The sequence below is a fragment of the Passer montanus genome, unplaced genomic scaffold (genome assembly GCF_014805655.1).
Source record: "Passer montanus isolate IOZ18808 unplaced genomic scaffold, ASM1480565v1 scaffold65, whole genome shotgun sequence".
NCBI lineage: Eukaryota > Metazoa > Chordata > Aves > Passeriformes > Passeridae > Passer > Passer montanus.
Window position 1 is genome coordinate 265541 of NW_024371593.1, and position 27686 is coordinate 293226.

General features: G+C 38.5%; 1 protein-coding gene and 2 non-coding genes across 8 annotated transcripts; all 3 read left to right on the forward strand.

Moving 5' to 3' along the window:
- NAP1L4 (nucleosome assembly protein 1 like 4) lies at window positions 1-27418 on the forward strand. Of its 6 annotated transcripts, none has more exons than XR_005629714.1 (16): window positions 2112-2228; window positions 3209-3240; window positions 4269-4330; window positions 5756-5855; window positions 6789-6930; window positions 7038-7124; window positions 8649-8768; window positions 9356-9427; window positions 13188-13327; window positions 15206-15351; window positions 17170-17192; window positions 17815-17934; window positions 18225-18254; window positions 19466-19543; window positions 20705-20742; window positions 26136-27418. XR_005629714.1 is itself a non-coding variant. In XM_039728283.1 (16 exons), exons 1-15 carry the CDS (start codon window positions 2127-2129, stop codon window positions 20708-20710), a joined length of 1239 nt encoding a protein of 412 aa, XP_039584217.1. In that variant the 5' UTR covers window positions 2112-2126; the 3' UTR covers window positions 20711-20742; window positions 26136-27418. The 6 variants fall into 6 exon arrangements, 4 of the variants coding, with proteins under 4 accessions (XP_039584219.1, XP_039584216.1, XP_039584217.1 ...); XM_039728283.1 differs by having other exon boundaries at window positions 19487-19543; XM_039728285.1 differs by lacking the exons at window positions 2112-2228; window positions 20705-20742 and adding an exon at window positions 1-24 and having other exon boundaries at window positions 19487-19543.
- LOC120511447 lies at window positions 7320-7447 on the forward strand. The gene has a single exon (XR_005629722.1). It is a non-coding gene; the product is annotated as a small nucleolar RNA SNORA54 (small nucleolar RNA).
- Window positions 10673-10793, forward strand: LOC120511448. The gene has a single exon (XR_005629723.1). It is a non-coding gene; the product is annotated as a small nucleolar RNA SNORA54 (small nucleolar RNA).
- Window positions 27419-27686: the final 268 nt, after the last annotated feature.

The following is a 27686-nucleotide window of genomic DNA, read 5'->3' on the forward strand; positions in this document are numbered from 1 at the left end:
CACACGAGGCTTTCAAATACAAAGGTAGGGGCGCGAGTGTGGGAATTACAGATGGAACCAGAATTACTAGGAAACGTTTTATGAGGTCATCTCTAAACAAAACAGCGTTCCTTTTACAAAACTTCGGAGGTGACCTAAGTATTGCTGCTCTCCGGGACTTGTGGAACAGGTGAATGAGTTTGTTCCTCAGATAATGTTTCATGATCCCTTCTTACTGTCCTTACAGAAAGCATCCGAGTGTTTGTTTGTGGCTTCCCGCGGGGTTACAGCTCCGTGCCTCTGAAACGGAAGCTGCAACTTTCTCTTCTGATTTGTTGTAGTTACGGAAAACACTTAGCAGCTGTGGGCAGGAGTCTTCCTGTGAGTTCAGGAGCCCTTCAGTTTCCTGTTTTGTCCTTCAGTTGTGTTTAGAAGGTTTGTGCAAGGCAGAGAAGATTTATTCCTTGTGCACCTCTGTTTATGATTACATCTTGCCAGTGTGTAGATTTTTTCCTTGGATTTGCATCCTTCAGGATATTGTCCTTGTGATGAGCTCTTCCTGTCATGGTGTGCCTGCAGTTTACAGTTTCCTGCAGCTTCAGGGGGTTGCTGGTGTGTGACATTTGTGCCAGACAAGTTGCAGCAGTAGCCAGCCTTGTAGGACAGGGCTCCATCTGATCTCCATCCCCAAAGCTTCATCTGCCCGAGTCATTTGGAAGCAGGGAACTGCCCAGGAGAAACGAGGCACTCATCTGGCCTCTTAATGGTGGTGGCAGCAATAATAATGATTCCTTCTCTTGTTGTGTCCTTGGGTTCTGGTTGCTTTTTCCTGTCTTCATTGCCTGTGAAGTTGCTTGGAGAGCAATGAAGACAATAGCCATGAGGGCTCAGTGCTTTGGTACTGGTTTTTTTCAGCTGGTGTGTGCTGAACTCTGTCTCTAAAATTACCTTTCCCTCCCCTCCACTGCCCTCACCAGCTTGTCCCAAACAGATTTGTTGGTGCCTCTGTGGCAGTGAAGTCCGTGCAAGGCAGCTGGAGTGAAACTGGGAATCACAAGCTGTCTTCTAAGAAAGATGCATCTAATTATTTATTTATATACTTCTTTTTACTTTCCAGTTGCCAAAGGCACAACTCTAGGGGTGAAACAAGGCTTGGAGTATGTATTTGCACCAGGGAATGGTGTCTTTCTCCTTTTTTTCTTTTTTGTTCTTACTTGTTCCTTGATGAGTGGCTTTTGTCAGAACATGCCCAATTCTTGCCTGTTCCAGTGGCAGGAACTGCTTGCCATGCTGTTCAAACATTATTCCATGTTTTCTAAACACAGATGAGGATCTGGTTTTCCCTTGAGAAGTAGTTCCCTGCAGGAAATACAGCACAAAGAGCTGAGCAGAGGAATTTTCGTGTGGAGTAGGGTCTGTTCCACTGGCTTGGTTGCTGGGCTGAGACTGGAGGCCACAACTCTTGGAGGGTAATTTTTAAGTACTGCCAGTCTGCATTTTTAGTTGCCCACTGCTGCCTCCTCTAATAGTGACTGGCATCATACAACTTGCAGGCTGAACTCTGATATTAGGTCAGTTTGCTCTGTTTTTAATTGCATCTTTTTATCCCCTGCTTTCTGTTGCTGTGGAAGGAAATTTTCATTTATGCTCCTTTATTTCTTCAGCTGTGAGGTTGTAAAAATCTGTTTTGCTCTAGCAGGTGGTTGCTGGCATTGCCACTTTCTCCTGTTATGTGTAAGGCAAGAGGGAGTGTTTGGAAGTAGATCTGCCTGAGCTGGTGGAACAGCAGCTCTGCCAGAAGCCCCTCTGTTTTATTCCTGGGCTTAATCTGTAGGGTGGCCTTCCAGGCTTGTATGGGAGATGGGGACAGCTTCCTGTGGAGTAATCTGAAGTACACTGTTAGTACTGCTGAAAGCTAGCAAAGCTTTTCAGCTCTGTTTGAAATGGCTGTGCAAGTGTTGCTTTTGCAGCTGAGAGCAGGATTCAGCATTTTCCAGATGGGAGAGTGCGTGCGATCTCTGGGCTGCCGCTCAAGTTGGCATGAGCACTCAGGTTCTTCTTTGGTAGCCTCTGTTGGGAGCTGGGCCTGGGATCAGCCTGTTTGGCCTTCATGGAGCTGGAGAAATCAGACCTGTCCACTCTGATGAATGATTGAAGCTACTTTTTGTTCTGAATTTGACTCACAGACCAACGTCTGGTTTCATGGAAGCTTGGTGGTGGAAAACACCACCTGTGCTTCTCTGTGGCAGGTAGTGATTACTGGAATTCATGATCAGCTTTTTAAAGTGGGGGTAAAAAACCCCAGTCTGTTACTGAAATATATGTGCAGGCTGGGCTATTTCACCCCAGAAAAGAAAGGGCAGCAGAGTAAGTTAGACAATGTGGCTTCCTCTGGTTTCTCAGGAGAGCTGATTTAGATACTGGGGGCTGGGGTAGCTGTGCTAAACTTGGTTCCAGTCATTGTCAGTAACAAGATTTAACTTCTCTCCTTCCTCTTCATTTTCTGACTCCTGATAAATAAGGAGCAAATCTTTATACAGGGGATTCTGTCTTGCTAGCTGCTGTCAAAACCCCTTCTCTTGCTAAATAATGTTCTTCTCTTTGGTGTTCTTTTTATCTAGCAACAGTTTTAGGGACATTGTAGATCAGCAGAAGCAGCTACTCACAAAAATAACCCTGATTAGACAGACATGTGAAACATGTTTTTCTGCTTGGGTGATAAAAGAAAAAAGTGATTTGGAAGTTACTGTAATTAATTTGTTTGAACTTTCATTGTTTTTTGCTCAAGTACGCTGTATAGGCAGAGATTAAACTTCATTATTTACTATGATGCTATCAAGGAATTGGAAAATAATACATTTATGTCTTCTTTGACTTTTTTTTTGATAGAATGCTAAACTAAATTAGGAAACTGTGCACTTACCTTCAGAAGACCCATGATTGGGTAGAAATTCACTAGTATCTGGAGTATGTAACAGAGAAAATAAGTTCTAGGAGGGTTAAACCACCTGAAAGACTTCAAAAACTGAGCAAGTTTCATTTTGAGTTGGGTGTTGTGGTAGCTGTTTAGTTTACTGGGAGGGATTATGCATGATGAATTTCATAGAGAAAAACAGTAGCTGTTAATTTGCATTGAGGTTTTAAACAATGACCTGTTCTATTTTCATCTTCTGTTGAGGTAAACAAATTACTGTTCAAGTATTTTTAAACACTACTTTTCAACTTGCAGGTGGATACAGGCACACAGATGGCAGATAACAGGTATGTTGGGCTGTTTTCCTGAAATTAAATCAAGGTACTTAGAGCCAAGTGTATATCTGGTGTTCTGCTGGAGAGGTTTTGGGTTTTTTTAACCTGTGGAGAGTGGATTACCAGACTTAGATAAGAATAAAATGACAATATTTTTCTAAATGCTGTAAAGAACTGAAGAGCCTTTGTGTTTCTCTAATCTGTGTAATTTAAGCATGCAAAAGGCACCTTTTTTTCTAGTTTATGTAGTATTTTTTGACCATAGGTTATTTTTATGGAACTGTTGCAAATCCATATGTGCTGCTGCTCTTCTGAGGCTTACGGTGCTGGATAAGCTGGTCTGTCCTGTACCTGATAATACCCATTTGCATATGTGATATCTCTGCTGGTTTTGTGTGTGAGTTGGGGTTAACGTCAGCGCTATCCAGTGTGCATTTTGTGACCTCCAAACTGGCAGGGAGCACAGGGCTCCTGGCTGGATGTTGACCATGCTGGGCCCTCTCCTTCTCCAGCACAGGAAGTGAGATGGAAAACCTTGCAGCAGGGAGGTGGGGAGGCTGGGGACATGTCTTCTAGAATAGAAGTGAATGTTTTTATCAAAACAGCTTGTTAGAGAAGTTGGAAACAGAGCTTTTGGCTCTTGTTCATCTTCCTTTCATACCTGCATCCTTTGTCATGTTTTTCTTCACCACTTACACTGGAAGTGTCTCATATTTTCATCTGTGAGTAATAACACTTTCCTGTGCAGAGTGAATGGCCACGTGGTTTGCAGACTGAATCATACACATGAATGGCCAGCCATTCATTTAGTGAGATGAATTTATCTGTCAGAGGTTTTTGTTTTGGACTTGTTATGTTTTGTTTTGAGGTTGGTTTGTTTCTTTTTAATTTCACAAGCTTGAAGACATAAATATGTCTTCTATTGGCATACTTGTCTGTAAAACATGTCTGTAGTAAACCAAAGTGCTTAAATGCTGACATTTGTGTAATGTGATGGCTACTTTAATATCTTTAATATGTTACCCTTTGAATTCTTTTAGTAAAACAGAAGATACTGCTTCAGAGTCTCTGGAGGCTGCTAAAAATGCAACCAACAAAAAAGGTATGAAATACGTAGTAGTAGCTGAAGTTAGAGAAGTGTAACAAGTCAAACCTGAAGATGTGTTCACAGCTGAAAGCAAAACAATGGTTTTTAGGCTAACTGTCCACTTTCTGGTGTTTTCCATGTTTATTGCAGCCACAGCCAGAGTGAAGGCTGTGTTTTTGTGTGTGTTGTGACTGTGGTGCTTTACCATTGCCTGAAATGACCCTCCAGACCCTTGCAATAAGGCCTGCAAAGACTGGCTTGTAACAGCATGTATTCTTTGTCAGCATAATTACCAAAATGGGCAGTTCTGTTTGTATGCTAGTTCTTGACTGCCTTGTTTCTCAGAAAGTGCATTTTCTGAAAATGTCTTGGAAGTTTTTATTCTCCATTAGCAAGGTCTACAGATAACTGCTGAGGAGTGTTTTTCAAATCAATGTTTGTGAGTGCAGAAAAGCTACACTTCCATTATTTCTCCAGATACTCAAATTTATAAGTTATAGTGAAATATGTTTCATATACATGGTCACTGAATGTTCTTTAGGTGTCCCTCATTACCTGTTTTTTTCAAGAAATCTTTTGTGACTGGCAATTGAAAATCACATGAGAACTGGTAGACACCGTTGACTAATTTTTTAAATCAAGTTGCTTGAGAAAAAACAACAACACAAATGCAAGCATATAAAAACTTCACCATGTTAGTGTGTGCTGTGTAATTTATTGGGTTTTTAATGTCTGGGGAAAAGAGCACTGAGAAAGAATGGAAAGATGTGAAAAGCAAAAGCCTTCACACCATAACACCGTGCATGGTTATTAGGAAGGGTTTTTGACACCTAACCAGAAGCATTTTAGATCTGATCTCCTGTAAAAGTAGTCTTCTGGGAAGTGTTGTGATGGTTGGGGAATCTTACAGATTGTAAAATCTTCTTGAAGTAAAAAATAAGTAGTTGTCAAGGTCACAGTGCTGTGCTGCTTATTGTACAGTACACAGAGTTGGAAGGGTTTTTTCAGGAGTCACACTACCTGGAAAACAGGAGTCTAACTGTGTTAGTTCAGTGGTTCTGCTCCTGAAAATTTATACGTGGCTTTTAAGGTACAGCTAATACAGAAGGATAGAGAAACTTCTGTGTGTATTTTCTTACACGAGGGGAAAACAGGAAATTGCCGATGTTGTCAATGTACTAATTGCTTGTAAAAGCAACTGATAGATTTGCAAAGAGAAGAGTGCTTTTTCTATCATTATCCTTCTTTATATTCCTGAAATCTGGTCCTGAAGTAACTGTGTTAGTAGTAAAATACTCACTATTTTCACACCTCAAATAACAGTGGTGTTATTTGAGATGTGAAAGTAGTGTTTTTGCTGTGACTGCTGTAAGACACAGTATGACAAAAGCACTATAAATCTATGCAAATTTGTTTAAAAGGGGTTTTCTGTCTTCATAGAAAAGCTGGCAGACCAAGTGATGCAAAATCCACAGGTCCTGGCAGCTCTTCAGGAACGTCTTGACAACACATCAGTTACTCCTTCAAGTTACATTGAAACGTAAGTACTGGGCATGAGAAAATACTGAAAGACTGAAGGCATAATAGAATATTATTACTGTGTCATTAAGGTAGAAAATTAGAATAAATTATTCACTAAGAAAAATGGTTTACTTAACCTGTGATTCATAGTGTGTTACTTCTGGAAGAAGAGTGAAGTTTTACCTCATACCAACTTGCAAACAAAATTTTGTCCTGTTCAGTATTTACCGTGGTCATTTCTTGTTTTGGCTAGAAAGAAATCCCTCCCCTCCTTTGTTTCCTTCTGTGACCCTTACTCTGACAGAGTGTGTGCTGCATTGGCTGATAATTTCTATAAGATTGCTGTCCTGGGTGTAATGGAAAGTTCGGGACCTGTATATCCCTAGTTTGACGCTTAGTTTTATATTGACTGTAAAGTAGATTTAAATGCTGCCTTTAGTAAATACTTATGCTTTTATTTCTCGACTGAGAATAGCAGGTTGTAGACCTCTTTTTAGAAAAAACCTAAGTTCTCTAAAGAGATTCTCTTTACATGGCAATGTCTAAATGTTTAACAATTTAAAGTGCAGATGGGCAGTGTGTGCTTTACAAGTATGACCCTTGAATCAGAGCTTTCTCCTGTGGAATGCACAGTTCTTATTTTTCATAGATGGATCAACACAAATCTAGTCTCAAAGTTTAGGTGTAAACAAAGGTATTAATTTCAGATCTCTGAACTACACGGGGAGGGTAGTGGCCCCAGGGAATGGAACAGAAGATAACACCTTTGAGAACAACTTGGGTAGGAGAGGATTCTTTCAACTTTTTGAAATAGGTTTTGGAGAAACATGTATGTTTGACATAAGCCTTTTATTTTAAAATTGCATGTTGTTATAAGCAATCTATTTCTCAGTAATATGTGAAATAATACTGAGGCAACTAACTTTTAACCTTAAATAATTTTGATTTTTAGCTTCCCAAAAGCAGTGATAAGAAGAATTGATGCCTTGAAAAAGCTCCAGGTGAAATGTGCCCATATAGAAGCTAAATTCTATGAAGAAGTACATGACTTAGAGAGAAAATATGCAGCACTCTATCAACCTCTTTTTGATAAGGTAGGAAGATTATGTATATAATTTTTATTTCTTTCTTCCTGTCAGTTCTAGTTAGGTATATATAATTTACATCTTCAATTATGGTTTTGGGTTTTTTTTTATCACAGAGAAGAGAGTTTATTAATGGGGAAGCTGAACCCACAGATGCAGAGTCAGAATGGCACAGTGAAAATGAGGATGAAGAAAAACTGGCTGTGAGTATAAGCTGGGTCTTCTACTCTGGATATATTGGATTGTCAGAGTTAAATTCTCGTTCTTGCCATTGAAAGGACTTTAGTGTCAGTGATGTGTTCTTGTGGTGAATACACTGTTATGGCCAGTGAAAGCTTCTACACCATTAGTTCAGCCTTTTTTAAATTTGTGACTTGGAGGAATTGAGGCGTTGCCTTTGGCACTGTTCGTAACCTGTTAACAGCACCTTCCTGCTAATGGGTTCCATTCCAGTGCTACATGAAACCCTGAGATAATAAAGGACTGGTTGGTTCTCTGCCTGTCTCCATTATTTTGGGGGACATCTTTAGCTTTCATTTTCATAAATGCAGGTGAGACACTTGTCACACAGTCGTGAAATAGAATCGAGCTCATAAAATGTCTGCTTGCCTGGTGGATTCCTACGTGCCTATTGAGTAGGAGCTGTCTAGATTTAGGAGGCATAATATAGTCTGTGGGCTGCCTGTTACTTTCCCAGCATCATTTCTGGAGATGTGTGCTCAGGCTTTGTCTCAGAAAAGCGACCTACTTAGAAAACTCTGTTTGCCATTCTGTCAGGTTTTCTTTGCATTTTTCTCTTAGCCTGATTTCTTCTTGGTTGGTTTTTTTTTCTGTATTCAAAGTGAATTGTTCTCTTTGTTTTTACTGATCTCCTGAGATTTGGCATGACACAGTGCTCCATTTGCATGAGCAAAAACCGTTCCTTAGGCTCTGTGTAAATACAGCATTGGCAGGCCATATTCCACACAATAAAATCAGAAACGTGTCTAGATGGGAAATAAATCGTAGCTTCGGATTCTGGGCACGTCATAACCCAAGGAACTGCAGAAACATCTCAAATATCTGCTGCTATCTAGTGGTGTAAAAGGAAAGGTGCAGCTAATTCAGGCTGAATTCCCAGGGTTGTTTGGGATTGAGAAATGACTGCCTCATTGTTCTTTTTTGTAACATTTGACATCAGTTATGTGGAGGGCATCCTGTTTCGCAAAATGGTAATAATTAGACACAACATAATAATGAAAGATACCTGTAAAAAACAACTTTACAGGTATTCTGCAAAATGGGCAAGCTAAAACAGCATTTCAGAGGACAAAGTTAAATTTTAAATTTTTAGATGAAAAGCTGTAGGTGGCTTATGGAGCTATAGAAATGAGATTAACAGAAAAATAGAAGTGCATTTATATTTTTTTCTGTTTCTAGAAAGATAGAAAGTGTTTTAATTATTTCTGTTGTGTCAAATTGGTGAAGCAGACACTTGGTTTATTTAGTCTTCATATAGAAGAATTTCAAATGAGTTGAAAGTAAATCTGAATTGTGTATATGTTCAGTTGTGTAAATAAATCTTCTATCTCTTAACTTAATTTGCAGAAGAAAAAAAAAGTAGATTTCAAGTGTTCCTTAAACACCGCTTCAGAGATGGCAATTGCTTTGTTCTTCTGTCTCTGTTTATTAAATATACAAAGAAGTCACAATTTAATTTCTCAGCTGTTTCTCTATTTCTTTTCCAGGGAGACCTGAAAAATGCAGTGGTAATAGATGAAAAAGCAGAAGAGACAAACGTCAAAGGAATTCCAGACTTCTGGTTTACTATCTTTAGGAATGTAGATATGCTAAGTGAATTAGTACAAGTAAGTTTTTACTCTGAAATGAACAACTTCTGCTGTGTTAAATGAATAGCAATTCATTTTTTCTTTTCCTGTTAATAGTCAGTCCTTGTGGAATGTGAGTCAATCCTTTGGTGTAAGACACCAAATCTTTTGAGTCTTTGGAATCCCTGAAGATGCTTAAAATGATGGACAAGCATTTTTAGTTTAATCCATAAAGGATTATTATTTATAAGAATACCTTGGATTGGTTGAATTCATGTTAAATAGCTTAGGTAGTATGTCTGCACTTGTATTAGTGGCTTTTAATGCTGTTAAAGAAGAATTCCCTGGCGTGTGTCTGCTTCCGAATCTCACTGGTAATAAAGACCCTGGAGGAAGTTACTGTATCTTCAGTAATACATCCTAGCAGCTTTGTTAACTCATGGTCAGCCCTAAAATGACTGAGAATTTGGCATATAGAATTTGCAACTGTGATTAAGAAATTTATATCCAGATCTTTACTTTTGCTGAAATAGTTGAGTTAGTTACAAGGTTTGCTTCTTTATTAAAGAGGCACTGTTTTTCTGAGTATTGCCTGCTGAATTGGATTTTAACTTTTTTCTGCTTAGGAATATGATGAACCTATCTTGAAACATCTGCAGGATATTAAAGTTAAATTTTCTGAACCAGGACAGCCTATGGTGAGTTTTCTCTGCTTGTTTCTCATGAAGATTGTAGTAATGAAGTGAGCAGCATTCTGAAATATTCAGCTCTCTTTGGCTGTTGCTGTGTCTGGGGGAGGTTTCTTTCTAAGTTACAGTTTTCATGCATTGCCTTTGAAATATTTATCTTCAGCTTTCCTGTCTCTTTGCTCTTCCATTCTTAGCCTGGACTAGGACTGATTTTGTAGTAATCAGGAAACTACTAATTACTGTAGTTTCCAGATTAAAATTCTAGCTGAGATCTGCCTAGTTTTCCCTTTCTTTTTCTCTCTCAAATTCAAGTGTACCTACTCTTAGTAATACAATTACATGGCTGCTTTTGATTTGAAATTCAATTGTGGGAAAAATTCTGGGTGTCAAATATTATATCAAAAGTGATATGATTTGGTAATACTAATCAAAGACAATGACTATAGATACTGTGCCTGTGCCTGTTGAAAAGAATAGAATTGAAATTGGATAGTATTTTAAAAGTGTACCTCATGAGTATTCGTTAAAGTACTACTTGATTTTTTTTAATTTTGGAAATTTTTTCTTGTTTAAGGTTGATGTACAGAAACAGGTACTGTGTTTGGTGAAAAGAAGTTGCTCTGCTGCTTATTCAGTTTATTCAGACTACACTTACTCCTTGAACTCCCTTTAAAGAGGAGGCAGGGAGAAGGATGGAATTTGAGCCTATACATACTTTCTTCAAATTTTGTCATGGCTTTTTTCTTGTATTTGGTAATTTTTGCTTTGACATATGGAGCAATGGCCTTCTGATAATGTCTGCAAGAAATGCAAGACAACCATCATTGAAGATTCACATAAGAAAGGTGGAAGGACTTTCTCAGAATAGCTTTTAATGGTTAATAGCAAGTTGGTTGGGAGTTCTTTGGGGTTTTTTTATTCCTTGTTGTCTTTATACTACTAGTACTGAAACACTCAAGCTGATAATTGCCAGGAAAGTAGTATGGCAGAGAAAAACTGAGAATTAAGTTTCTTAAGATTGCGAGGGCTTAGGGAGAGGATGTGAGTGAGTTTTAGGAAGAAAATGAATTGTTTAAGCACAAAGTAAGGTATTCTAAAAAGTTGTCTGTTTTGTCTTGAAGCATATCTATTCAGTGGCATTTGGATGAGATGGGAATAGGGTTTTTTTGCATACATCATTTTTGTGTTCTCATTCAGCTTTGTTTTATAGTACCTTAAGCTGGAGAGTTCTTTACACACTGGATTTATCTGGTCTTGCACTGTTCGTAACCTTTTGACAGCATTTTTCTGCAAATGGGTTCCATTCCAGTGCTACATTAAATCCAGTCATGGAAGGCTGACAAGCTCCATGTCCCTTCTGTCTTTGGAGACAAAGGATGTGTTCCTAACTGCTTGAGTGAAACCTGTTCTGCAGCTGTGTGTCTTTGAACAAAATCTGCTGTTCTTTGTTGAAAATTGGTGCAGCAGTGGTACCTTTGTGCTGTATGAACTTCACATAACCAGTGTCATAGATACACTAATTCTGCTGGGGATTTGGTTTTGCTGATCAAGAAATACATGATAATTAGGAGTTTTCTGATTTACTCTTGATCCAAAACAATTAATCATAGTTACAGCACTCCAAAAGTGGATTTACGTGACTGCAATTAAAGTGCTTCAAAGTCCTGTTTGTTATGGCTTGCACATAGAAACTTTTATCTGCATGAAGCATAAGTGACTCCATTGCTATTTACCTTTACTTATTTATAACCATATGGATAAACTTTAATAATTTATAATTTTTATAATTTATGTCTTTTATAATTATAATTCATATTTACATCTTTATTTGGATGTCAGGATCCTTAGCTAGCATATTCAGACCTAGATGATGCATCTAGGTATAACTTAAGTAGCTTAAAAAAAAGGCAGTTTCTTTTTTTTGAACTTCATGACCACATATTTGATTAAAAAACCCCAGAGATGTCCACATCAAGAGTATTAGAAAGGTTATTTTAACACTTCAAATATTATGTGGAGCTTGGAGCTTCTTGTCTCCTAATTAGCAGGTATACACTGAGATACTGAAATGCAGTGTATGCAGATATTTTTGTCTTGCTAGCCCTTGGGATCCTGCATGCTAAATAGTGCCACTGGTTGGTTATTTATAGCCCCAGTGATGGTTTATGGGATTATTTGGGTATGAGTGTTCGTCACTGGTAGTGGATAAGCTAAGTTTGTAACTCTTCCCCTGAGCATGTTTGCCAGAGAGAGATTAGCCTTAGCTGAAGACAGCCTCCAAACCATGCAGCTGTCTTGAATTGCTTTAAAGGGAAGTAAAGCTGAAATAGCCAATGTGAAATCAACACAGATATTCCAGTGTACTGCTGGGCCCCAGTGGCTTCCTGTCCTTAAACAGGGAGCACAGGGCTTGGGAAGGCTGCTGTTGCCATTGGTCTCCAGCACTCCTCGATCACTCTCTTAGCAGGCATGAGTCATGTGAGGAGATTCGTGGGGTCTTAGGAAGATTAGGAGCCTTTGGGAGATGAGTGAGGGATAAATATCTGTGATGAACAGGCTGTTATTAAATAACTGTCCCGAGTTATTTATCTTGTCCACGCATGAATAGCCTTGAGAAAAAGGATGGGAGGCAGACTTGGTGATAGATAACAGGCTGTTTTCTGGCCTGAGTCTGAGGAATGCCTGGGGAACTATATTCAGGGCCAGTCTTTTGGCAGTTATGTAATCTGTTTTGTATGCAGATTAGGGCTAATTCGTAATGCATATTACTGGGAGAGTAAATCAGATATTTAAGATAACTGCTACACATGCTGTGGCTGGGCAGTGGTGTTGGGAGCTTTGGCTTTCAGTCCTGTTGTGCTGAACTGATCTGCAGACTTTTTCCCTCTTCAAGCCACTAAATCAATGCTGCCAAAAACCTTTATTCTTTATTGTTTCCCCTTTCCAAGACAGCTTGAGTTTTAGTGTACTTTAAAATGCTCATAGTTGATCCTGAATGCAAAGTTGTGCGGGCAGTTTAGAAACCTTTACTGAAAATTGATGCATCATGGATGCTGTGGTTTTCTGTAACAAGCCTTTTGTTCTCCATGCAAGAAACTGAATCTCTGCAAACAATTTTTGGGTGCCAGAGGAGGTTCAAACATGACCAGAATCACCTCCTGCAGGCTGTAAGCTGCTGAAACATGTTTGGTTGTAGGACTCCATTTATGCAATCAGTGCTCCTTTGCAGGATTTTCTATTATCAAATGGAAAAAAAAAACCTCTGGTTCCTGGGGGACTGTGCTATTTCAATAGACTCTTGCAATCTCAATTGTGCTTTAATTGGAAATAAAGTCTGATTCACTCTCTTAAGATCATGATATTGATCAGACTTGGGGGAGCAATAGAGCCACATGGTGTTGTTACAATGTTAAAATGACTTCAGAATAACGACTTCACCCCTAGTGCAAGGATGATGAGAGGCTTCCATAGGAAATGAAATCAAGTCTTTTCTCAAAATACTTCTAAGGTTGCTTTCAAGACAGCAGTGCTTTATGTGAAGGTGAATGAAATGTACTAATTACCTGTTTATAATTTGAATCTAGGCCAAGGTTGTAGCTTCTTGCACATTTGAAATTCATTGGCATTCATAATTTCCTACTTCTGCTGTAGTTTCAAATATGTTTGCCATCAAATTATTTTTTCCTATTTTCAGAGTTTGATTAATGATAATTATGTTGATGCACTATTTCATACATGAAAGTTAGTGGTAACATAAAATTTCTTCCAGTCTTTCTCATTAGAGTTCCACTTTGGGCCCAATGACTACTTTTCTAATTCAGTCCTGACAAAAACATACAAGATGAAGTCGGAGCCAGACAAGACAGATCCCTTTTCATTTGAAGGACCTGAAATAGTTGATTGTGAGGGGTAAGGAAAACTGAAATTTCAAAAAGCTTCTGAAGTAAAAATGCATATATTTTTTTGCTTACCATTATAATGATTAGTAAAGATAAAATTGTTACTGATTTCAAAACTGGGAATGTTTGTAGGGATGATGATGATGCATAGATGGAGATATATTTTAACACTGTGTACATTTTAAATTGAACACCATTCGAATTTAATAGTTCTCTAATTGAGGTAACAAACCTTTTATTTCCAGATAACTGGGTAAATTATTTTTAGTCTTTACTTCTCACAGACTACCCCCCTCCTCAGTCTGATAAGTAGCCTTGGACTCTCTTGGATTCTTGTCATCTCCTCAGCAATTTTTATTCCAGCAAGAATTGGTTTAGGAATAGGTCATGTTTATCATGTGTTCTTTCAGCCTGTTTTGAGGCTGGAACATAAAGGTTAAACAGATTGATCCTGGCAGCTGTGGCTAATGCAGCTATTTTTAAAAATTTTATTTTTATTGTGTTTGCAACACATGTTCAGAAAACAACTGTGGATGGTAAATTCCCATGTCTGTTCTGGAAGTCTCTTGAGTTGAACACCACATTAGAGTTTCTTGGGGGTAAAAGAATCATTCCATCTAAGTGAACCCTTTGTCTTCCTATCCATGATCTCTGCTCTATAACCAAATTCCAGTACCAGAGCAGAGCTGACACAAATGAAAAATGGCTTTTTCACCCTATTTGTCTTAGTATCCAAGTATTTTTTCTGTTGGTGATTATTTGGTTTTTAGGGGTTTTTATCTACCCCTTCAAGGATGCATTTTGGTGTTTTGGTTTTGTTTTTGTTTTTTTTTTTTTTAACTCACATTTAAGATATACCAAATACTTGGTTTTGTGAAGGCGTGCTGACAACCTGAAAGCCTCTTGACTTTTAGTTCTACATGTTGTTGAATCCAGCATTCACTTGCAGTGAGGCAAAATGTCTTCTTGGATGTTGAGTGAAAGTTGTGCCTAAGTGACAGACTACTCCTTTTTGAAGAAAACTTTAGTTCATTACAGCAACACATTTTTTGTTTAACTGTTATAAAGGAATGCTTTCCCGGATTGCTGATTTGTCAAAACTTTGATTTCAGTTGATGTTTCCTGAGGAAGGTGTTAGATATGGTACAAGTAGAGCAGGAAAATGTGTCTGTGCCTTGTTATACAGCTTAAGTATAAAACTGGTGACTTTGGCCATCTGTCTATAGGACAAGGTATTTTTGAGGCATTTAAGGGTTACTGTGACACCATTACTTCCATTATAGGAGAATCAGCTGTGTTTGCCCCTCACTATTTGCCATGTGCAGCTTTGGGTAAAACTTGTTTGAATGGAAAGAAACTTTTCATTGAGTGTCAGTTTGTACAGCAGCAGAATGGAACTGAAAATTAGTCTCTTTTCAGCTTGATGTGCTTGGCTGCCAGCTCAGTCTGAGCACTGTTCTTTGGACAGCTCAAACATCCCTCTTTGGACATGCATTTTTAGGATGAATGGACTCTGCCTTGACCTGTAGTTAAAGGATATAATGTATTGTTTTCTGACAGTCTGACTGCTGACATTTTTTTCTGGAATAGCTTTATCCTGTCCTTGGTTACAGAAGTCCAGTTGTTGGGCCAGAGGTATTGAATTACAGGTGGAGTGAGGGCAGTGATTACTCTGCCAAGACAAACTTGTATAGCATTTTCATTTAGGAAAATATTTGACCTGTCCATCATACACATAATCTCTAGAACTATGATCCACTTCATGTCTTGTCAAGCAGCTTTAGAGAGTGATAAGCCATCTTGGCCTTGATGTTGCTGCTCTGCTGCTCAGTTCCTTATTTTCCGTAGTGCCTTGTGTTAAAATGCTGTTTCTCACTGCTGTCTCTAGGTGTACCATTGACTGGAAGAAAGGAAAAAATGTTACAGTTAAAACAATCAAGAAGAAACAGAAACACAAGGGCCGAGGCACAGTTCGGACAATTACTAAACAAGTACCTAACGATTCGTTTTTTAACTTCTTCAGCCCAATAAAGGGTAAGCTTGAAAGTTGAAGAATTTAGGATCCTTAAAATATGTTTATATTTTTTTTTTATTTATGTGACTTAAACATTCAAACTGTTTATGCTTCTGCATTGTAAAGTGCTTACTAGAGGAAGATTGCAAACTCTTGCCCATCCAAACAGATGATTTTGTTCTGTTGTTATTCTGTAGAATTTGACCAGCGTAAAGAGGATTCATAGTATGGAAAGAGTCTCTTGTAGACTCTCTTAAAGAAGTTGACGTGTTTTACCACAGGATGGCTCCATGCATCAGTTTGTTTCTAACATGCAAAAGAACTGTGTTCCATTGTTGGTCAAGTTACAGCATAGAGGTTTCATTGAAGCCTCTCTGTCGAGTGACAGAACTCTGTCATTTCTTCTGGAATTAATTAGTGATCCCTGATACTCCATAGATAATTTTCTCATTTTCCTAGTCTAATGTTACATGTGTACCCCCATTTTAAACAATTCAGATGGATTCCCAAATTATTTTTTTTGTTGGTCCATCTTTCATTGTCCTCTTCTGCAAACATAGATGAGGGAAGTAATTTATTTTGGGGACTAAAGGGGTTCTACAAGAAAGGTGGTGAGGGACTTTTTTGGAAGGGCGTGTAGTGACAGGACAAGTGGAACAGCTTTAGGCCAAAAGAGGGCGGGTTTAGGTTAGATATTGGGAAGAAATTTTTGACTGTGAGAGTGATGGGACACTGGAACAGTTTGGGGCATCCTTAACTTCTCTGGGCATTCTTGGAAGTGTTCAAGGCCAGACTGGATGGGATTTTCAGCAGCCTGGTCTCATGAAAGGTGTCCCTGCCCAGGGTATAGGGGTTGAAACTTAGTGATATTCAAAGCCCCTTCCAGCCCAAACTGTTCTGTGATTCCAGAGGTGTACTGAACAAAGTGGTTCTTCATTCTGTTGTGGGCTTTTATGAACTCCCTGTCCCTCCTAACTACTACTGCAAATGCCCATGTATGCGGGTTAAGAAACATTGGATATGTATTTCTAAAGTTGGGGATGGTTTGGTACAGAAATCTCCTTTAATTTTTGTGGCTACTTTGAGGAAAGCATGGAGATTGGTCTCCTGTTGGTGTTATGTTGTTCTTTTGAATACTCAAAGGGTACACTTCAGAATTAGAAGTATAAGTAAGACACTGACATCTGCTGGCAGTGGATACTTGCATTTTCAACTCGAGAACTGAACCAAATTATCACTTTCACAGTAGATCACATGGTAATGTAGAGAAGGGAAATAAGTTTTGATTTGTGTTGGGGTTTTTTGCCTTTTTTTTTTGTCATTGGTTAGTTGTTATTTTTTTCTTTAAACAAACAAAAACACACCCTCTTCCATGCTGGTCACAGTACTGTGCCTGTTCTCAACAGTGCTTTGCAGATTGGTGTCAAAATGTTCATCTGTTTAGTTCCAGTTGTTTTGGGGGAGAGGAGGTGATTTGTAGTGCTCCAGCCAAATGAAGTTACTGTAATTACAGCATTAATAGAGAAACCAAATATGTTGATCCACATGTCCTCTGAACCCATCCTTGTAGAAAGAGTATTTCCTGTGCAAAAATCTTCGACGTCCAAATGGCAGCTTTGATGCTTTAACTACAACACGTGAAATTCTTATGATTTCTGTAGGTTTAACTTAATACTAATTTGAATTGTCATAGTTTTAGTAGCTACCTTGTGAAGCCTTTATAACTTCAGTGTTTTCTGGTATGAGAAGGTCTTTATACTGTGTTTTGTCATCTTGAATATTGAGGTGGGTGAGACTATACAGGCATTTCCTGAATTTGTTGTCTTTTCTTTTTGCAGTATCTGGTGATGGAGAGTCACTGGTAAGTTTCTGAAACAGCACAATTGCTCTTTGCCACATCCTTTTTGCCAAGTCACTGTACAGTGACTATAGGGTTCTTTTATTAAGTACTGTGTATTTTTATTGTTATTTTTGCTTTTGACAAAGGTGGGCTTCACCTTGATAAAGTGAAAGATACTGTCAACTTCTCCAAGTAATCCATTGACAGTTCACTGTTACACAACTTGCTGATCCAAGACATCTCCAGTGGTCGCTGTTGGGGAGCTCATTATTTTCCCTGCCCACTCAGCAGTACTGAGTGGGTGGTCCCTGACTTGAAAAATCAGTCTGGAGCATTCTGAACAGTGCTGCAATGTCAGATGCCAGAGCCAGCCACGTTGTATGAGCTTTTTAATAAAAGGTGCCTCGGCAGGACAGTGACCTATGTGTAGAAAGTGGGAAGCTTGTACAGAAGATCTCAATTCTGCAAATCTAGATTTAGATTTTATTGTTACCAAGTCAAGTATACTGAAAGTACTTGTGACCTGAAGATTGGTGATGACAGTGTGATGTTTTCCCAAACCTGTTACTTTGAAATATTTTCATCTGCTTCTGTGTATCACATCACATTTGCAGTAGAAAACTCAGACTGATTTGTCTTACAGGATGAAGATTCAGAATTCACTTTAGCAGCAGATTTTGAAATTGGACACTTTTTCCGCGAAAGGATAGTCCCTCGTGCTGTGCTGTATTTCACTGGGGAAGCTATAGAGGATGATGATAATGTATGTATGCAATTAGCAATTTGTTTATTAGTCAGCACATAGAAACATACTTCTCCTTTTCTGATTAGACTAGGGTGAAGTATTGATTACGTGAGAATAACAAAAGAACCCTGAAGATATTCCTGCTACTTGGGGATAGGGAAGGGTCATTCAGCTTGCTAGGAGTTGTTAATCTGCTTCTGGAAAGGGTTTAGTTTCAGTTACAGTGTTTGAATATGCTACACCTATTACTGCAGAAGTTTTTTTGCAGATACTAGCAGAGCTAATTAAACCTTGGGTTTGTTTTTCAGTTTGAAGAAGATGAAGAAGGTGAAGAGGAGGTGAGATGCACAGTATTTTTTATAGATTACTGATTACCTATTCCATTCCAGTGCCAGGAATAATTCTGTGTGGAGCAGAAAACAGTTGTTCATAAATGCTCTTGTGCATGGTACTTCTTTCCAAAAGAGTTCAGCATTCATGACTTGCAAAACTGTGCCTGTTTTTTCTTTTCATAAAAGTACTTTCTGCAAGAGCAGAATCCTTTTTTATCTAGTATTTTAAAGCTGTTTTCTGACATGAGTCAAAAAATTAGAGACAAGCTTTTTTTTTTCCTGGAGTGCTGCATGGTAAATATCTGTTCCTTAGGTGGTAGTGGAATTTCAGCTGTCAGCTTTTAATTGTCATAAGCTTAAAGACTGGGTCTTACCAATGCAAAGTGAAAAAGGGGAAGTATGCAACTGCTCACCATAAATAATTTAGGCTGGCTCTGCTCTATTTGCAATGTTGTATGAACACAAACACTATGAAAGGCTTTACACAAAACCACTAAATGTTACCACACTTAAATGAACTCATATCCTTTACATTTTTTGCTTTACTGCTTTTACTGTGCTGTTCTTGCTAATTTGTCAAAGGTACATCCCTGATCGTTGTCAGCTTCAGCATAGCAGAGTACATCAGAGGCTATCAAGCTGATCTGACGTGAGCTGGCAGCCTTCAGCATGCAGCCTTTTTTTTCTCTCTGTGCTTAGGCTGTTGAGTGACTAAACATTTTCATATTCTTATTTTTTTAAAGAAAAAATAGAAGTGTGTATGTGTATTTTTAATTGGTTTCCAGTGCCAGATGTTATCACTTGGATGTAGTTGTGTGTAAAACTGAGTGCAAAAATCCTGTACAGGAATGCATAGCCTGTCCTCAGTAATCTAAATAAAGTGGCACTTCGGAGGGAGGCTGAACTAAAGAACAAAATCAGGCATGTATACCTATTACCAGAACTAAAATTCCAAATAATTTGTTAGGTAGAAGTTGAAAAATTGCTGTGGGACTGCAGCAGCAGTGTACATAGGAAGGTTGCCTTAAGCCATACTGAGACCTTTATATCATGTTTTAAAGATTTTGTATTTAAAACATGTAAGATGCTGAATTCATTTAAATCAGCCCAATGCTGACATCTGAAACACTCTGGAATACAGTGGTAATTGAATTTGCTAGTTTGCTTTTTGTCCATTACAAAAAGTTGCACTTTTAACCTATTTTAATTTCTGTTAGTTTATCTCTATTTTGTCATAGGAGTTGGAGGGGGAAGAGGAGGGAGAAGAGGAGGAAGATGCAGAGACTGATCCCAAGGTAAGGACTTTTGTGTGCTTAGTCATAAAAGGCTATAATCATGAGCAGTGTAGTTAAGGGTATGATAGTTATGAAAAGATCAATCAAAAAAAACACCCTAGCTTCTGACTGCAGTGTTTTTATTATCTCCAGCACTCAAATTGCTCTTCAAAGAGAAGTTAATGTTTCCATCAGTTGAGAAAATGCAGGTTTTTGTTTCCAACGTGCACTAAGATGATTTCCAATCTGTGTGCCTTTGCTTCTTAATGGCATCTCTGTGTAATGCTGATACAGTTTTCCTTCAGAAGGGTCATATTCAGATGTGCTTTGGCTGGACTTCAAGCTAGAATTAGTCTGACAAATCTCAACTAGCTTGTTTGTTTATGTTATTTTCCTTAGAATTGTTCTTTATCATTGTCCTGATGGCTGTAGGTTAGACTCTACAGGTCTGTACTTGGTTAGAAATCAAAAAAAAAGTCAGTCCTCAACTTTGAATTTTAAACTTTATGATACCTGGCTTAAAATTCAGCCCTTGAGGGTTAGTATTCCTTCTGATAGGTATTTTTCAATGCTTCAGTCATGGTAAATGCTTATATTTAGTGAAGCTGGGGCAGTGATGACAGACTTGTGTTCATGTAGTTCTTAAAACATCATAAAAGCTTCCAGTTTTTTATAAAGATAGATGAAAAAGTGAAAGGCATGCAAAACTGCTTGATCTTTGGATAAAAGTCTTAACAGCAGCTTGACATGTCACTCTTCTGGTATAGTTTATACATCATCTTATCATTAGTAAATTGTTTTTGTTGCTATCCAGAGTTAAGTTTGTTTTTCTTTAATGAGAAACTCTGTATAAAGTCTGTCTTGTACAAAGATCAATCAAAGAGGGTAAGATTGGCAAAAATCAGTATTCTGACTGATAAATCAGTATTCTGACTGATTCTGCTCTGTGGATTCAGATGCAGTGGTGTACCTGTAACGGGAAAAGGTTGGACAGCTGAGAAACAGCTTTAGTTCTACATCAACATATGTTTGTGTGAAGTATCCTTCTAGAGGATTTGGTACTCTGTAGGGGAAAAAAAGCTGAAGTTTTCTTGGAAGGTTATGGTTGTTGCCTCCTGTATTATTTTGTACATTTCACTTTTCATCCATGCTGACAGTTCCTTTCAATTTTTTCCCATTTAGGTGTAATATAAGTCTGTTATTCATTCATACATTTCTAGGTAAGGTGGAATTCCATTCATACCTAACTTCCAAGAGTCCCATTTGTAGTCATGCAATGTGGTTTGTTTTCTAGGGTTTTCTGTTTTGTTGGTTTTTGGTTTTTTTTCCTTGTATGGGGAAAAGGGGAATGGTAATTTCAGAGTTTAGGTTTTATTAGTAAAAAATAGAAAGAAATGGGTGTAGGGATGAGTGCCTTTAAATCCTTATAATTAAAGTAGATTTTTCAGAATGACTCTGCCTTCCTGGCACACTTCCTGCTTTGCCTTTGTAGCAATCAAACTGCATTTCATATACACATGATAAAAGATACTGAGACTTGTCAGGCTATTTTTCCTTGTTTCTGGTTTGATGTTACATCTCTTTACTGTTTCTAATGCACTTGCAAATTATTTCTTAAATATCCTTTCTGCTCTTCCTAAACTCTTCTAAGTCATCAGCTTACTTAGTATGCCTTTTCCAGCATCTTATTTATGCTGCCTGACAAAGGCAGGCAGGCACTCTTAGAAGCCTTCTCTTGATCTCTCATGATTCTGCTCAGGTATTGTTCTTCTGCTCATCTGTCTCTTTATTTAAAAGAAGAAAGAAAAATTTCCTTCTGTTGTATACTGTCATCTTTCACCTTTCATCCCATTCCTCACAGAGAACAATGCCTGCAACAACCTCTATACTTCTTCCCCCCCCTGTATTTTAGGCTTGTGGTTTTTTATTTTAATTATTTAGAAGAAGCTATAATCCTTCCAGCTCACTCCCTCTGCATAGATAATACCCTTCCTTGCCTTTGTTAAACTCAAAATGGAGCTGTGCTTCTCTGTTGGTTTTTGGCCTCAGCATACATGCGCTGGTGGTTCACCTGCAGCAGAAGAACATCTGTTTGTCACAGCAGCGTGTCTCTTGTCCTGCTGCACTGTTACACAGCTGTGATCCCTCCCTACAGTTAGTTAAAATTGTCAGCCACTGGCTCCAATTTTTCAAGTCAACTTGGAATTATTTTATTTTGTTTTCTGACACTGATACCCCAGTTCTGTCCTGTTTTCCATTCTTTCTCCTGCTCATACAATTTTCTGGTCCTCTTTTTTCCCCTATTTCTTGCCTTTCTTTGCCTTCCAGTTCCCACTCCCTGCTTTTCTTATCTAGAATAGTTTTCTTTTCTATGTACACAAAAATGTTTTTTCTTCTGCTCTCATTCTTTCTCCTGTATCTTTTCTGGTGCTCTTTTTCCCCGTTTCTTGCCTTTATTTGCCTTCCAGTTCCCACTCCCTGCTTTTCTTATCTAGAATAGTTTTCTTTTCTATGTACACAAAAATAATTGTTCTGTTTTCCTTTCAAGTCCAGTTTCTCCTTTTCAGTCATTTCCATATTACCTCCTCCTTTATTGTTGTTGTATGTTTCCTGCATGTCAACACTTTCTGCTTTGTAAACTTTTCCTCCTTCTTTGCTGTAAGTTTTAAGTACATTTGAGTTATTCAGATACAACCAGATCATTATTGTCTCTTACACAAGCACTTGTGCCATGTATAAGTTGTATAAGTGGCTTTGGAAGACTGAGCAGTGAGATAATTGAAAGTAGCTTCAGAAGATGCTACAAAACTGAATAATGTAGCTGGTTTTGTCTAGTGCATTTTTCTATGTGCTTTTATGTCCTGTTTCTGTAGCTGCCTTTATTTCACCTTGCTGAGGCTGTGCTTGAATTGAGAAATAGCTGGCAGGGTAATGCAGAGTGCTGGATTGAATCATGAGCAAAAGAGCTGCTCTGTGTGTGAGAGACTGCATGGGCTTCTAGATCCTTTGTTCTGGGTTACAGTGGCAGCACCTGTCAGCAACAAATTCATTTCCAGAACCTGTTGTGGAGGCAGGCAGTTTGGGTTAGGGTTGCTTGCTTAACTCCAGCTAGCTCTGGGTTTACATTCTGATATCCTTGCTTTTTCTCCTTCAGTAATGTAGAATAGGAAATAAATACAAGATTCAGCTTTAGGACCCATAATTGGGCTACTCCATTGAAGAGGTTTCAGAAAGGCTTTCTGCCTCCTCCATTGGAAAGGACATCATATTTAGTGGCTGCTGCCTGCCTTGATAGTGCTGTTGGCAGCAGAGTTCATGGGGAGTCAGATGAGATCTTGTTGATCTGCCTGTTCCTGCATGGCCACCTTAGCAGATGGGAAGCTTCCCAAAAAGTGAATTGGAAAAGTAAGGAGATAAAGACTTGATTGCTCTTTGAATCACCTAGGAATGTGTCTTGCCTAGTGTGTTTAAACACTGAAGACTAACAGAAATTCAGTGTTTCCTTCAGGATGTCTTTTGCTAAAATAAAAAGCATGGAAATTTTGGGCTTATGTCCCCAGCCCCTAGGGCACCAGTTTAACTGGATGGGCAGACACAGTGGGGTTTGTGTAGGAAAGTCAAGAAAGCTGCATTAACTCAGACCTACTTTCTTCTCTGTTTTAGCTCTATGTTCCTGCATATTTTAGGTGCAATTTTTAATTCTGAGAAAGTGATGTAATAAGTGAGTGGCAGTAACAAAAAGCTAGATATTGATCTTTGTTAGCAAAAGAGGAAAAGATACGTGGGACTCTCACTCAGCTTGGTCATATCCATTGGAATGGTATTTCAAACTGAAATTAAAGGCCCAGAGCAGTTTAAACTCCTTGCAGAAAAAGTTAATATTAAATACTTTAAAGATATAAAAAAAATTAAATCTTACCAATTCTAAGATGAATTTAAGTCTGCTTATGGTTACTGTAAAGAATCTGTTTACAATCAGAAGAACTTTTGTCTCTATAGCCCTGGTAGTGATCTTGAGTAAGTGTGTTTACTGCTAAATTTATTTTTAAATACGATGTAATTCCTCCTTATCTTTGCCAGTTCAAGTCTCTCTGGTCTTTATTGCCTGGCCAGTGCACTTCACTACCTTTCTAAGATACCATGGGAAGTAGAGCATGAGTGGAAACCTTGCCAGGATGGGGTGATAACAGCACAGGGGCTGAGGCAGATCAGTTGGTAGTGCTTGGCTGACCCAGTCTGGGCTCTGCAGGAGGAGCAGGCTCAGGCTCTAAAGCCCAGCCTGAGGGAGTGTGGATGTTGGCTCTCCATCCCACTCACAGCTTGGAGTCTGCACCCTGATCTCACAGGAGCCAGCAAAGGCCAGAGAGGAGTTTCAGTGTGCATGTGCCTGCTGGAGCAGCTGTAACTGCAAGGGAGTTGTGGTCTCTGTGCTGGTGGCCTCTGGGATTAGGCTCTGAGATGCTTTGCATGAGGCTGAGGGTAGCTGAAGGCAGCGTGGAGCTCACACGCTGGCTTCCTCAGCAAGGGCACTGCTGTGTGTTAAAGTGGAGGGAGAACATGGATTATGTTGGAGTCTGGATCAGAAATACTGCCTTGATACTTAGGGCCTGCTTAAACATTCTGTATGTAGGGCCAACACAGATACATCCTCAAGTGTAACCTAAAAATAGCAGTATTTCTCTCAAAATCCTCCAACAACTGACTCAGATCCAGGAACCCCTCAAACTGTATTTATTTTTTTTTTGTCTGAGAGCAGTAATCAACACTCAAAGGTTCTTAAAAAAGAACTTTGTGATCTCTGTGACTCATTTTTTACAGGATAAACAGTTATATGCAGTAAATATGATTTAAGTGTTTACAGAAATAAGGAAAAGATAATGAAGTTTATTAGAAAATATAACAAGTGTTTTGGTTGATCATTAAAATTTGGCGGAAATGGTTGCAGTGGTCAGCTAGGTGTGTCTTGATCTAAATACAGCAGGTGACTAGGAAGGAAGGAGGGAGATGGAAAGATTTTTTAAGTACCTTTTAAATAGCAGATTTGTTATTTTATCATGGCTCTTATGCAGAAGGCAAAGAGGAGAGGAAGTGATGCTGCCTGCACACTACTCTGGCCATGTTCAAATACAGTTTAAAGGAGTTTACAGTTTAAAAGAGAATACAAACTTTAGAAAACTTTAGATAAAAATGCTGCTGTGTTTTGCCTGCCCTTCAGTAAAAAGGAGTAGCATGCAATGTACTACCAGTGGCAGTTAAATTTTTATTCAAGAGCAAGTATGCTAATTTTGTGGTTTGTGTAAACATACTCCTTTTCCTGTATTTAATCCCCAGTCAGTGCAGTTTAATTCACGTCAGTGTTACTTGGAACTTCAGGCAGATGAGAGGGAACAAAGTTAAACTTAGCCAGGTGTGCTGGGTGAGGAATACACAAGGAAGAAGTCTTAAAGATCTCTGGCACATCTGTGCATTTGACTCTAATGCTGAATTGCAGTGGGAATGATAGTGAGCACTGTGACTGTAAAGAAGTTTTGGTGAGCCTGGATTTCGTGCAGGTTATCAGGGGCAAAACTTCATGATAAGGAAGTTTAAATTAGTTGCACGTATTCTTCCTCACTAGAGGCAAAATGCTTCAGTTGTCTTAGCTCTTGATGTGTACTGAACTTAGCATGGGTACTTACTTTATAACACATACATCTCTTTAGGATAGTAACTAAGAAGCATTTTGCTTTGCATCAGTGAGGTTCAGGGTGTTGTGCTTTATACCTGTATTTTTCTTTACTAGACTGCAGCAGGTTTCTGTGACTGCTGTTTGTGTATAACTATATTAAGAATGATAAGGGGAGAAGCAAAGTGGAAATTCACTGAATAAATTCTCCCGCTTTCTAAGAATGCTATTTTACAATGGAAAAAAAAGCAAGAAGTGCAGTGTAAACCTGAAGTTCTTAGCTGTTTGAGTACTTGTTCTCATTCCCAAATACACTTCCTTTTGCCAAAGGGGAAGTTGTTTAACTACCTAATGTAATGAAGGTGTTTCTACTTTTACATATTCAGATTTACATATGGACTTCTTGCCCAGTGTTAAATTGTTGAATAGTTACCTGCTGGTGATGCAGAACCTAGAAGAAATCAACACATTAATTACATTTTTGTCACCTTAGCAGAAAGGGAAAGGCTCCTAAGAAAAAAATCAGACGTGCTGCAGAATAAGCAGCCTGCCTTCCTCCCTCCTCAGAGCTGGAGGAGGTGGCAGTTTATTGTTAAAATTGTTTAATAGGGCTGGAAGTCAAATAGAGCCTGTGGTTGAGGGGAATAGGTGATGGTTTGCTTTCTTGTTTGTGTGAACCTTGGCCTACAGGATGCAGCGTTAACAGCACAAAAATAGATAAAAAATTATGGGGTACCAAGCAGCTGGGGGCGAGGGGAAACCCAGTAAATGTGGTGACTGTTGTACCTTTATGATGTAGCTTGAGTTTTCATGTAGCATTTTTGTACATGATAGTGATAACTAGTTAATTCAGAACTGCATAGCCAGTTTGTCTGTATTTGTTGAAGTGTTTTCTTTTATGACAATTTGATTTTTAACTTTTTATTTTCTCTTTTTCCCTTTATGCAGAAAGAGTCCAGCCAACCTGCTGAATGCAAACAACAGTAATAAGGAAATACCACTTGGAAGTGATATTTGAACAACTTGTAACAAATAGTTGGATACCTGGCCTGCAGTTCAGGATATTCTATCGCTGCAGCACAATCTTATTAACAATGCTTAAAATTAATTTGTTTTAAAATGCATGATTTTCACTAACTTTATTGCTTAACATGTACAGTGGCAACTTCAATGCATTTGGGAAATATGAGGTTTAAATAAAGCACACTCTACAGCCGTTGGTACACTGTAGCTAAGTATGTCAGTAGGCCTTTAGAGCCTCCTGCCCTATGCATAGGGGAATAGTCCAGACTACCATGTGAGGATTATCCATTTTCTTGCTCAACGTTGGAAATCGTGGAATAGCAATGTGCTGAGAAGCTAAAGTAAATGGATTACATGTATGGTAGCTGAAACAGATAGAGCAATATGACTTTTTTGCTAGTTCCCTCCCCCCTTTTTTAATGTTTCTTGCAACCTACAGATTGAACTAGTGCTTGAGCAGCTTTAAATGTCATATTTATTATCTCAGTACAACCAGTTGAGTTGAAGTAATTTTACTTCATTGAAGAGGGTGTCATATTTGAGACTTAGTTGTTCATCTTACTATTTATTTATTCATGTTTGTAAGTACTTTGACAGAATTAGTGCTTTTTAATAGTTTTTAATATACTTGAAAAATCTTCTTCCTCTTTTGCATACAATATGGGTACTTGTAAAACAGGTAATTCAAAGTGGTCTCAATGTAGTAGTCTAGACAGAAGAAACAAACTCGCATCAAAATGACAACTCTTCTGGATGAAGATCAAAATGCAAAGGCCAAACTCTTGCTGTTGGTGGAAGTGGGTTGCAGCCAAAGAACCAGACAATTTCCAGTAGTCTTATTGCTTAGTGTCCAGCATGAAAGGACCTTTCACTATGAACACAGAAATCTATCAAAATGAGTCAGTTCAATAAATCTGAAGTTTGGGTGTCTTACTTGCAACACTGAAATTATTCCATTCCACAATTTGTTTTATTTCAAGTTCTGAAGTCTGCAAAACTACGTTTTGTTGTTGTGTGGCACTTAAAGTACACGTTTCTAGTTTCAGCATCCATTACCATCCTCTGGCAGCAGTTGAATAGCAGCTGTATCAACACTGTGACCAGGCATGTAGAGTGCTCCAGCCTTACCTTACACATTTGTAACTTAATACGGTGTTTTCAATTTGTACAGAATAGATAGAATATTCTATTAAAGTTGTGAAACATGATTGGTGGTGCCTGTCTGGTCCCTAATGCTTCCTAGGGGAAATGAGCATCCCGTTGTGAATGGTGGAGTGTTAAACACAGCACCTTCCAGCTGTTTGGCCATACAGCTCCTGGCTCACCATCTGCCTTTGCCAAAAGCCAAAACAGGAGCCCTTGTAAATATAGCAGTGTACGGTTCTTTGATGTAAATCAAACAAACTTGCTCAATTTGCAAGCAAACAGTCTGGAATCTTTTGTAGGAGTTGGGGTTTTTAGGGAGGCAGAGTCATT